General features: G+C 50.9%; 1 protein-coding gene and 1 pseudogene across 1 annotated transcript; one reads left to right on the forward strand and one right to left on the reverse strand.

Moving 5' to 3' along the window:
* Positions 1–848: 848 nt before the first annotated feature.
* Positions 849–8,368, forward strand: ZDHHC24 (zDHHC palmitoyltransferase 24). Its single transcript, XM_036121508.2, has 3 exons — positions 849–1,133; positions 2,442–2,719; positions 5,906–8,368. Exons 1-3 carry the CDS (start codon positions 853–855, stop codon positions 6,199–6,201), a joined length of 855 nt encoding a protein of 284 aa, XP_035977401.1. The 5' UTR covers positions 849–852; the 3' UTR covers positions 6,202–8,368.
* Positions 8,369–9,946: 1,578 nt separating this feature from the next.
* Positions 9,947–10,106, reverse strand: LOC118554168 (U4 spliceosomal RNA; annotated as a pseudogene).
* Positions 10,107–11,520: the final 1,414 nt, after the last annotated feature.

Genomic DNA, 11,520 nt, shown 5'->3' on the forward strand with positions numbered 1-11,520 from the left:
TAGCGCCCGGCCCAGCCCCGGATCGAATTCGCGCTAAATATGGGGGAGGAGGGTGGGGCCGGATGGGGGCGAGGGCGCTCGGGTCGGGACCAGGCAAGAGGTTGCCCTGGGACCAGAGGACTGCAGGATTTGGGGGCGCTGGGGTGGATCCCAAGGCGGAGATTCGGGGTTCCCGTTCTGGCTCCGCCTCTTGGGCGCTGTGTGACCGTGAGAAAGCCATGGCCCTCTCTGTTTCCTCACGTGTGCAACGGAGATAACGATAATAGTAGAGACTGTAGACCGCTCTAGAAGCGGTCCCTTAGGCCTCCTCCTGACCCTCTCCTGGTGCCGCGCAGGTGGGAAACAGAGAGCCCTATCCCCATTTCACAGTCAGACACACCGAGGCGCCGACCTGTTTGAATGTTTTCTGGGGTGATGGAGACACTCGAGCATGGGGAGGGGTTCCAGGCCAGCTGGATGAGGCGATGCAGGGCTATTAATATCGGGGCGGCTGGGGGCTGAGGGGGAATGTGCTGAGCCGGGAAACCCCGACGCCACCGAAGACTGCAACTCAATCCTCCAAACCGGCTAGCGAGACCAGGGGGCGGGGCTTCTGCGGGAGGGGCGGGGCTCCGCGGCTGGGCGGGGCTATAACGTGCTGCCCTACCCGGCTCTAGCGCCAACGGGATTCCAAGCTTGGCCGTGGCTCATGCAGCCGTCCAATCACATGCCTGCATCTGCCGGCAGCTCCCGGTGACTCGAAACTCCCTTCGGAGCTTCTATTGGTCGTAGCAGGCGTCCGTCTGCCACTATCCCCGCCCCAATACGGAAGCGGAGGGGTACTCGGGATCCGACAGCCGGTGGGTCCAGGCCATGGGGCAGCTCTGGGCGGTGGGGAGCGCGGAGGGGGCGCCCGCGCGGCTGCCTCTCGTGCTCACTGCGCTGTGGGCCGCGGCTGTGGGCCTGGAGCTGGCCTATGTGCTGGTTCTGGGTCCCGGGCCGCCCCCGCTGGGACCCCTGGCTCGGGCCTTGCACCTAGTGCTGGCCGCCTTCCAGCTGCTCAACCTGCTGGGCAACGTGGGGCTCTTCCTGCGCTCGGACCCCAGCATCCGGGGCGTGATGCTGGCCGGCCGCGGTCTGGGCCAGGGCTGGGCGTGAGTGGGGCGCGGGATCTGGGGGCTGGCGCGGGGGTGGGGGGGGGAAAGCAGGAGCCTTGGACAGCGGGAGGTGCCCTAGAACCAGAAGATATTAGAACCAGATTACAATAGGATCTGCTTGTTAGAGCCAGAACACTCTTTTACAGCCTGGGATGGTAGATCCAGAAGAAATATCATTCATTCACTTACAAATATTTAATGAGCACCTACTATGTGCAAGGTACTCTTCCGGCCACTGAAGGTTCAATAAAATAGATTCCTGACCTCCTGGAGCTGATTTCAGTGGGGGAGGAGGCAGATGATAAGCTACAGGCATAATAAATAAGGAAATTATATAGAGTGTTAGAAGATGGTGGTATGGAAACAAAAAGTAGAGCAGGGTAAAGGGTGTGCAGGTTGCAGTTTTAAATAGGGTAGTCAAGGTAGGCATTTGAGCAAAGACTTTAATTTAAGGATGTGGGGGAGTTAGCCATGTGGGAATCTGGGGGAGAGTGTTCCAGGTAGAGGGGACGACAGTGCAAAGACTGAGGCAGTTATGTGCCTTGCATGTTCAGGAACAGCAAGAAGGCCAGTGTGGCTGGTGTGGAGTGAGAGAGGGAGGGGAGGGAGGGTAGAGATAGAAAGACCTTGTGGGACATTGAAGGTTTAGCTTCTTACTGGCAGTGAGATGGACAGCCATTGTAGGGTTTTGACTTAGATTTTTTTTTTTTAAAGATTTTATTTATTTGAGAGAGAGAGGGCATGAGAAGGGGGGAGGGTCAGAGGGAGAGGCAGGCTTCCCGCTGAGCAGGGAGGCGGACATGGGACTCAATCCTGGGACTCCAGGATCATGACCCGAGCCAAAGGCAGTCGCTCAACCGACTGAGCCACCCAGGCGCCCCTTGACTTAGATTTTTAAGGATCAGCCTGGCTGCTGGGGTGAGACCATACCAGGAGGAACCAAAGCTGGAATCAATCAGGGAGAGTCGTTAAGAGTCTCAAGCAGTAATCCTGGGGAGAGTGCATGGTGATTGGGACCAATGTGGTGACCGCGGAGGAAGTGAGAAGTTTGCCCCTGGATGTTAGAGGCCAGAGAAAGGCCTTAGGACTGGGGTGTCTGAGCTGCAAGAGCCCTCGGACCTGCAGTGCTAGAACTGGAAGGGCCCAGGCAGGGGTGTTCGGCCTGCGTTTATGTATGATGGAGCTGAGGCTTACTGAGGGCAGTGGCCTGCCTGCTTCCCCAGGCTGGGCTCAGAGGCCGACCGGGCATGGTAGGGGGCGCTCAGAGCTGCTGGCAGAACTGACGCTGTGGTTCCTTCCCTGCAGTTACTGCTACCAGTGCCAAAGCCAGGTGCCGCCCCGCAGTGGGCATTGCTCCTCCTGCCGCGTCTGCATCCTTCGCCGGGATCACCACTGCCGCCTCCTGGGCCGCTGTGTGGGGTTCCGCAACTACCGGCCCTTCCTGTGCCTGCTGCTTCATGCTGCGGGCGTCCTGCTGCATGTCTCTGTGCTGCTGGGCCCTGCCCTGTCAGCCCTCCTGCGAGCCCACGCGCCCCTCCACACCGCCGCCCTCCTCCTGCTGCCCTGGCTCATGCTGCTCACAGGTGGGGAGCTTGGGAGGCGTCCACAGACGCAGAGGCCCTTGCAGTGGGCCATTCTGGTGGGGGGTGGGATTTCCCGCTGGTTCTCCTGGTGATGTCCGGGGATCCCAGTTCCAATGTCATTTATGGGGGGTGAGGGCAGCCTGAGATTCAACTGGGTGTGCAGTACAGTAAAATACTGGGCCTTGACCCAGGTACAGAGTTCTGGCTAGGAGAATCAGGCAAGGATTCTAGGTGTTGGCAGAGAAGGAAGGACTGGTGGGAGTTGGGGGGGGGGGTTGGGATGGGGAGGGAGCATTCTAAGTGGGGGTGCATTCTAAGTGGGGGTGCATTCTAAGTGAGGGTTGCAGACAGAACAAAGGCGTGGAGGTTGGGCAAGGAGTAGGTTCAGACTGGATGGTGGAGACCCTCCCTGAATGCTGGTGTGAGGAGAGAGCCCTGACTTGAATGGACAGTAGGGAGCCAGTGAAAGCTATAGGCAGAGGGAAGTTCCAGTCTTCGGAAGCTGGGAGGGGAAGACATGGATCAGGAGGCTGACTGAGAGGCCATGTTCTGGATGACACATTTATTCCTCTTTCTTCTGACACCCTCCCCTCCCTGAGATAAAAGCCCCACTGTTTTTTATACTCTTTGTTGTCTCCGCCTGAAATGCCTTCTCTCCCCTGACTCCTTCCTCTTGACCCCTCCATGGTCCCCTCTGTAACCTTGTCCTGCAGTGACTAAACTCTCTGAGTACTCTGAGTAGTCGCTGTGTCTCGTCCTATCCAAGCCCAGCTCTGTCCCTACAGCCCGGAGGGGTGGGCGGGGGAAGGGCCTTGGGAGGCCCAGTGGGCTTGTCACTGTCTCGCTCTGACCACACTGGCTCCCTGAGCAGCCCTCCTCTGCCTCCTTGATGACCCTGTTTCCACTGAGACACAAGCCCTCCAGCCGCACCTCCCTGCACCCCGCCCCTCTGCAGCCATCGCCTTCTCCAGCCCTGGGCCCTGCTGAAATCGTGGGCATCTGGAAGTCCGGGCTAATGGCCCTCCCAGTGCCCAGTTGGTCAGCTTTTGACCTTCTCTCCATTTGACTTCCTTTACTTACTCCCACATCCACCCTACACCTTGTCAGAAGCCAAAGCGTGTCACCTCCCAAATCACGCCATGAGCCATTCACCCCTCTCCGTCTGCTCCCCACCTCCTCTCCTAGCCAGCTCTCACACTTCTACCCCATGAGCTCCTGCCCTCACCTTTCCGTCAACACTTTCCCTCTTCACTGCCCCCACATCCAGCTTAGAATCCTCATTTCCACCATTCTCCTGCCAACATCTCAACCCTCTTGGCTCTGTCTTCCACGGTGCCTTCCTGTCTTCTCTGAGTCTGCCGCTGGTCGCTGAGAGCTGGTACTTGGTGGCAGTTGGTCCCATGCCACATTCATGGCGCTGCTGACCCCAACAGGCCTTCAGTCATGGGTGGCCATCCTGGTTTCTCATAAGCTTGCTCCCCCGAATGACTGCAGCTCCAACCTTCCCACTCTCCTGTTCTCCAAGCTTCCACCTCTCTTGAAATCCATCACAGAAAATGAGATGTCAGTGGGTACATCCAGAATTGTCTCATCCTCAGATCCGGAAGCCAGGCTGACTGCCCCCAGCTTCTCCTGGTGTCTGGCCCTTCCTCCCTGCTTGGAAGCCTCACTATGGCCTGCTTCTCCTCCTGCTGACCCAGTCCCCCTTCCACTGGCTTTCTTCGGCTTTTCCCACCTGTACAAACCCTCTCTTCACGCCACATCCTCCTCCTCCCTATCTTTTGCCTCTTGGCTCTTCTCTTAGCAGCCAAGCTTGTTGAAGGACTTACCTGGGCTCATAGGCTGCTTTTCCTCACCTCCCACTCACTCCTGTACCTGCTCCAAACTGGCTTCTGTCCCCCCTCCCCTTCCTGAGAATGCCTCGGTCGCCACAAAGCCCAGAGGACCCTTTTGAGTTCTCTTTGCTTCACGAGACCTTTCTGCCTCATTAATACTGCTGGCCTTCAACCTCCTGGAAAGGCTGTACCCTGGGCATCTCCAACAACTATTACTGCAGGGTTTCCTCCTAAATTTTTGGTTTCCCTCTCTTTTCTTGATCGGGTCCCAAAGGACCTGGTTTCCTGATGCTGAGGGCGTGGTGCTGCTCCCATCCCACTCTACACTCTGGCGGGTCTTGGAACTGCCAACCACCTGCAGATCTGCGTGTTGGGCCTGGGCTTCTCTCCCGAGCTTCCAGAACCATCCACATACTCGTCTCACAGGCATCTCTCCATCCTGCCTCAGGACCTTCAAACAGAATGTTTTCTCCCCTCTTCACCTACCAAATACCTCCTTCAGATGCCACCCAAGATGTACTTAATTAAAGCAGATGAAATCCACTTCCTTTAGCCTCCTAATAAGTCAGCTTGGCATTTCCCCACATAGCCTCTCTTTTTTAATGAAGTAGAATTCATATAACATGGAATTCATCATTTTAACCACTTCTTAGTATATCATTCAGTGGCATTTAGTACCTTTACAATGTGGTGCAACCATCACCACTATCTAATTCCAGAACATTTTCATCACCCCAAAAAGAAACCCTATTATACCCATTGAGCAGTCACTCCCTACTCCTCCCTGAGGCCCCCAGCTCCTGGTAACCACTCATCTACTGTCTGTCTCTGGATTTGCCTGTTTGGGACATTTCACAGAAATGACATCATCTATGTGCCCTCTGTGTCCGGCGTCTTTCACTGAGCAGAATGTTTCATGACATCCTGTAGTTCATTAGTTCAGCAGATACTTAGTAGCTACTGTGGGCCAGAAGGTGCTGTACTTTCCCATTGGAACACACATCACATCCGTAATTAAGTAACTGAGAAGTCGTCTCTTAACTACTTGTCTGTGAGCTCCCTGGGGTCAGAGCTGGTGTCCACCGTTCATCCTGGTGCCTGCCACCGCGTCTGGCACGTGGGAGGTGCTCACAAGTTTGTGATGAATGCAAGTCGGATGTTGGGCAGAGGGCTGCGTCTGCCCAGGTCACCGGCGTGGGCTGGCCCGGGAGTAGCCACTCAGCGTTGACTGAGCAGAGGAAATGAGCCCTGCTTCGTGGTGGAGGGTAGGGAGTGGAAGAAGGGCGGGAGCTGAGCTTTGGGAGGGCTGAGCCCATGGCTGCCCCCTGACCCTCTTGCTTTCTTCTTGCAGGCAGAGTGTCTCTGGCTCAGTTTGCCTTGGCCTTTGTGACCGACACGTGTGTGGCAGGTGCACTGTTGTGCGGGGCCGGGCTGCTCTTCCATGGGATGCTGCTGCTGAGGGGCCAGACCACATGGGAGTGGGCTCGGGGCCAGCACTCTTATGACCTGGGCCCTTGCCACAACTTGCAGGCGGCCCTGGGGCCCCGCTGGGTCCTCGTCTGGCTCTGGCCCTTCCTGGCCTCCCCATTGCCTGGGGATGGGATCACCTTCCAGACTGCAGCTGATGCGGGCCTCGTGGCTTCCTGACTCCAGAAGGAGCCGGAGCTGTTCAGGGAGAGGGTAGCAGGAAAGGAGGCTCCTAACTCCTTTCGGGCCCATCCCCAGCCTCCCGTCCCGTCCTTGGCCTTGCCCCTGCCCAGCCTGGACTCCAGTGTCCAGGGCTTGGGTCCTGCAACTCTGCCTCTGTTGGCCCCCCGAGTAGAGTGGACAGTTGGTAAGGGGCTGCTTGGCCAGCCCAGTCACCCCTTTGCTGGGTTAATAAAGCGCCCACTTGGTTCTTGGACTCTCTCCATCTTTCTGGGTTTCTGGTCCCTTGCTGTTGCCCAGGCTGCTGTTTCTGGTTTCCTCTGATTGTCACGCATGGGAACCACAGAATGCCTGAGGGCTTAAGGGACCAGGGCTCTTCCTGTGGCTTTGGTGTGGGGGGCTGGGGCACCAGCAGACCAAGGTGGCGTGTGGTGATCCAGGGAACGAGAATCCAACATTCTTTCCCAGGTTCAGTGCTTTGTGGTTAGAAGCCTCTCCATAACACTCACTGTGCCTCCCTCTGGCTACTCTGGTACCGGGGGGCAGCAATTATGACGGTTGATGTGAGAAGATCATGGGGCAGTGAATGGAGGAGTCAGGATTTGAACCCAGATCTTTGTGCTTTCTCCTTCACCCTTGCACAGCTGAGGAAAGTGAGTAGCAAAATCGAGGCAGAGAAATCAGGTGGATGTTCAAGCATCTGCAGGATGGTGCTCAGAAGGCTAAGCTCTTCCTCTCTGAACTCTTCAGAAGCTACCTGTTAAACATTTTTATTTAAATATAGTAAATAGACTTCCAGTTAAATGTAGCAGGTTTAAACACATGGGTTTACCTCTGTTTCCTTTTAAAATCTAAAATGATAGTAAAGACATGAAACAGATATAAATTTACAAGGACAAAGAAAATAGAAGGGAGACAGGAATAGATCAAAGAGCCTGATGACATTCTGAAAGATGGGAAGTGGATGGGGGGCTCATTTCCTCTCTTAGCAGAGAATTGGAAGTTAATTCCTAGAGGGAGGGGCCAAGAGGCAGCCAAACTGCCCCCCACCCCCACCCCCAGGGCCCTGGAGAGGCTCAGGAACTCTCCTGGCACCATGGAAGGCAGGGTTTGGGACTTACAGTAGGGACTGACCCAAAGTCTGTATGAGGAGCAGCTAATTGCCCCTTCCCCCACCCCGGGGCCCCCTTGCAGCCAAGCAGCTACCCCTCTGAGGTACAGTTGGGGGCTATTCGAAGAAGCTTTGGGTCTCAGGGGAGGGTTGGGGGTGAGGGGCTGGACCAAAAATGGGGTTAAGTGAAAAAGTCTACAGATGCTGCCTTGGGTGGTGGAGATGTCATCCAAGGACATGGCAGGCTTGTCACCCAGGAACCCTCAGAGAAGCCCATCCTTCTGAGAGGCCCTGCCCATACCCACAAACCTTTGAGCTGCTAGGACTTCTTTGTTTTCCCAAATGGCACGTTCAACTGCTAGTTCTTAATGGTTAGGAAAGTGGTGTGCCTGGCACTTTGTGCTGTACGGAAGCATGGGCCGACTTCTTGTCTCCTCCTCCGCTTTCTATTGTTTTTATTAAATAGTAAGGAGATGCAAGAAAATATTTATAAAATAAATTCCCTCCTTCCCCCCATTTAAGAAACGGATACTACTTCCTTTGAAGTCCCCACTGTGCCCCTCCCCGGTGGAGAAAACACTGTACTGTCTGAATCATTCCCTTGCTTTGCCTTGTAATAGTATTACCTAGGTTTGTATTGGTTTTGCATGTTTTTGAATTTTATATAAATGGAATCATACTGTGTTTATTCTTCTGTGACTTGCCTTTTCACTCATTATTATGTTTCTGAGATTTATCCAGATGAACGTGTAGAGCTGTAGGGCATTCCTTCTCCTTGCTGTATAGTGAGCCATTGACTATACCACAACTTATTTTTCCACTGTCACCCCTATTGTAGGACTCCCTAAGATCTATTCTTGGTCCTTGCTCTTTCATATACATTTTAGAATCCACTTGTCAAGTTCCACCAATAAAAAATACCTTTGAGATTGTGAATGAAACCCAACTGAATCTAAAGATCAACATCCATATGAAATTGAAATTGCATTTTTCAGTTCATGAACATGGCGTGTCCATTAAATGTTTTCAATAAAGTTATATACTTTTTCTCATAAAGATCATGCCTTTTTTGGTTAGATTTATTATTATTATTATTATTTAAGGATTTTATTTATTTATTTAATTGACAGAGAGAGAGAGAGGGAACACAAGCAGGGGAAGTGGGAGAGGGAGAAGCAGGCTTCCCGCTGAGCAGGGAGCCCAATGCGGGACTCGATCCAGGGACTCCAGGATCATGACCTGAGCCGAAGGCAGTCGCTTAACCAACTGAGCCACCCAGGCGCCCCTAGATTTATTATTATTATTATTATTTTTTTTTTTTAGAGAGAGAGAGAGAGAGAGTGCACGAGTGGGGGGAGGGGAGGGGCAGAGGGAGAGGGAGAGAGAGAATCCTAAGCAGTCTCCATGCTCAGGATGGAGCCCGATGCAGGACTCAATTTCACGACCCTAAGATCATGACCTGAGCTGAAATTGACATCCAGACGCTTAATGAACTGAGCCACCCAGCATGGGTTTCTTTTTAAATAGATGCCCCTTAAGTTCCCTTCTAGTCCAAATATGTTAATAATTTGTATTCTTTTACTTTCAATTGTTTTGTCTCTTGAGATCAGCCTATAGATGGATTTTTTTTTTTTTAAAGATTTTATTTGAGAGAGAGAGCACGAGTTTGGGGAGGGAGGGGCAGAGGGAGAGGGAGACGCAGACTCCCCGATGAGCAGGGACCCTGACATGGGGCTCAATCCCAGGACCCTGGGATCATGACCTGAGCCGAAGGCAAACGCTTAACTGACTGAGCCACCCAGGCGCCCTGTAGATGGAGTTTTAAAAATCTAGACAAGACTGTCTTCCAGTTGAAACATTTGGTCATTTATATTTATTGCAATTAATGTACTTGGGTATATTTCTACCACTTTATTTTGTGCTTTCTGTTTGTCTCACTTTTTGTAGTTTTTAGTTTTTTACCCTTTTTATAATTAAAGTTACTTTTTGCTGGATGCAGAATTCTAGGTTAATAGTTATTTCCTCTCAATGTTAAAAATATTATTCTGTCTTTTGGTTTCCATTGTTGCTGTTAAGTCAACTGTCATCTGTTGTTTTTCCTTTGAAGATACTTTTGTCTCCAATGCTTTTAGGATTTTTTGTCTTCAGTATTCTGCAGTTTACTGTGATGTGCGCAAGTGTGGTTTTCTTTGTATTTACCCTAAAGAAATTCTTTGGGTTTCCTGATTCTATGAATTGATGTCTTTCATCAGTTCTAGAAGATTCTTACACTACATGTATTTTCTCTGTCCCTAGTGAAGCTCTGATGAGACCTTCCTATTCCATCCTCACATTTTCTATCTCTGTTTCTGGCATTCTGGATAATTTCTCCAGCTCTACCTTCCAGTTAAGTCTTTCTTCAGCTGCAAAACCAATCTATTGAGTTTTTTTCTTTTTTAAGTGGTTGTGCCCATTCACCCATGAGTTTTACGTGTCAAATATTTTATTCTCGTTTCTAGTTCTGTTTGGTTCTTTTTCAGATTTGCTTGGTCATTTTATATCCTCTCTTGCTCTCTACTTATATTTCAGGGTTTTTGTTTTTGTTTTGTTTGTTTGTTTGTTTTTGCTTTAAATATATTGAAGACACACATCTTACACTGTTTAGTAATTCCAATATCTTAAGTCTTTGAGGCCTGAGTACGTGGGCTATTGTTTATGGTGGCTCCTCTTCACAATGTCTTTTTTTTTTTTCAATTAGCAATAATTGCGCCTCGGATAAATCTCATTGGCTACGATACTGCCACTGCGCAAAGCTATGTCTTTTTTTTTTTTTAAGATTTTATTTATTTGACAGAGAGACACAGCGAGAGAGGGAACACAAGCAGGGAGAGTGGGAGAGGGAGAAGCAGGCTGAGCAGGGAGCCCGATGCGGGGGTCGATCCCAGAACCCTGGGATCATGACCTGAGCCAAAGGCAGACGCTTAACAACTGAGCCACCCAGGCGCCCCCACAATGTCTTATTTTCTTGCAATTTGTGGGTTTTGACTGTGAGTTCCTTTTTCTTGGCATTTTATCAAGGGGATTGTTTTTGAGATTGGGTCAACAGTCAGTAAATTCCTCCAGAGAAGATAGGTGTTTCTCAGTCATCTGATGACAAACAAATCCTGCACCACTTTATACTAAATTTTCAGCTATGGGTCTTTTGGACCGCCCAGGTATTGTCAATTTAGGTGTAAACCTATTCAGGCTGGCTGTGGTTAAAAAAATCTCAGGAGAGGTTTTTCTCCTGCTTCTACCTTGCACTTGGCTTGGAGATAGACAATTGCCCTGCTGGTTCTGATGAGATTTCCCAGAACGAGCTTTTGGTTTTGTTGATTTTCTCTGCTAATTTTTGGTTTTCAATTTTAATTGATTTCTGCTCTAATTCTTTTTTTTTTTTTTTTTCCTGCTTACTTTGGACTTATTTTGCTCTTATTTCCCAAGGTGGAAACTTAAATTATTGATTTTAGATCTTTCTTTTCTAAAACATGCATTCAATGCTATACATTTCCCTTAAAGCACTGCTTTGCTGTGTCCCACAAATTTGGTAAGTTGTGTTTTCGTTTTCATTTAGTTCAAAAGATTTTTAAATTTTTCTTGAGATTTCGTCTTTGACTCACTTGTTATTTAGAAGTGTGTTGTTGGGACGCCTGGGTGGCTCAGTCAGTTAAGTGGCTGCCTTCAGCTCAGGTCATGATCCCAGGGTCCTGAGATTGAGTCCTACATCGGGCTCCTTGCTCAGCAGGGAGCCTACTTCTCCCTCTGCCTGCCTCTCCCCGTTTGTGTTCTGTCTTGCTCTCTGACAAATAAATAAATAAAATCTTTAGAAGTGTGTTGTTTCGGGTGCCTGGGTGGCTCAGATGGTTAAGCGTCTGCCTTTGGCATGGTTCATTATCCCAGGGTCCTGGGATTGGATCCCACATGGCACTCCTAGCTCAGCGGGGAGTCTGCTTCTCCCTCTCTCCCTGCCTCCCCCTGCTTGTGTTCTCTCAGTCTCTCTCAAATGAATAAATAAAATCTTTTATTATTTTTTTTTTTAAGATTTTATTTATTTGACAGAGACACAGCGAGAGAGGAAACACAAGCAGGGGGAGTGGCAGGGAGAGGGAGAAGCAGGCTCCCTGCTCAGCCGGAAGCCTGCTTCTCCCTCTCCCACTCCCCCTGCTTGTGTTCCCTCTCTAGCTGTCTCT

Source organism: Halichoerus grypus, chromosome 11 (genome assembly GCF_964656455.1).
Source record: "Halichoerus grypus chromosome 11, mHalGry1.hap1.1, whole genome shotgun sequence".
Lineage (NCBI taxonomy): Eukaryota > Metazoa > Chordata > Mammalia > Carnivora > Phocidae > Halichoerus > Halichoerus grypus.

What these genes read in the sequence shown, in the direction of transcription:
- ZDHHC24 (XM_036121508.2), top strand. Translation starts at nt 853, where the DNA reads ATGGGGCAGCTCTGGGCGGTGGGGAGCGCGGAGGGGGCGCCCGCGCGG. An exon ending in GGTCTGGGCCAGGGCTGGGC is followed by an intron (nt 1,134 to 2,441) that starts GTGAGTGGGGCG and finishes CCTTCCCTGCAG; the next exon opens with TTACTGCTACCAGTGCCAAA. An exon ending in CTGGCTCATGCTGCTCACAG is followed by an intron (nt 2,720 to 5,905) that starts GTGGGGAGCTTG and finishes TTCTTCTTGCAG; the next exon opens with GCAGAGTGTCTCTGGCTCAG.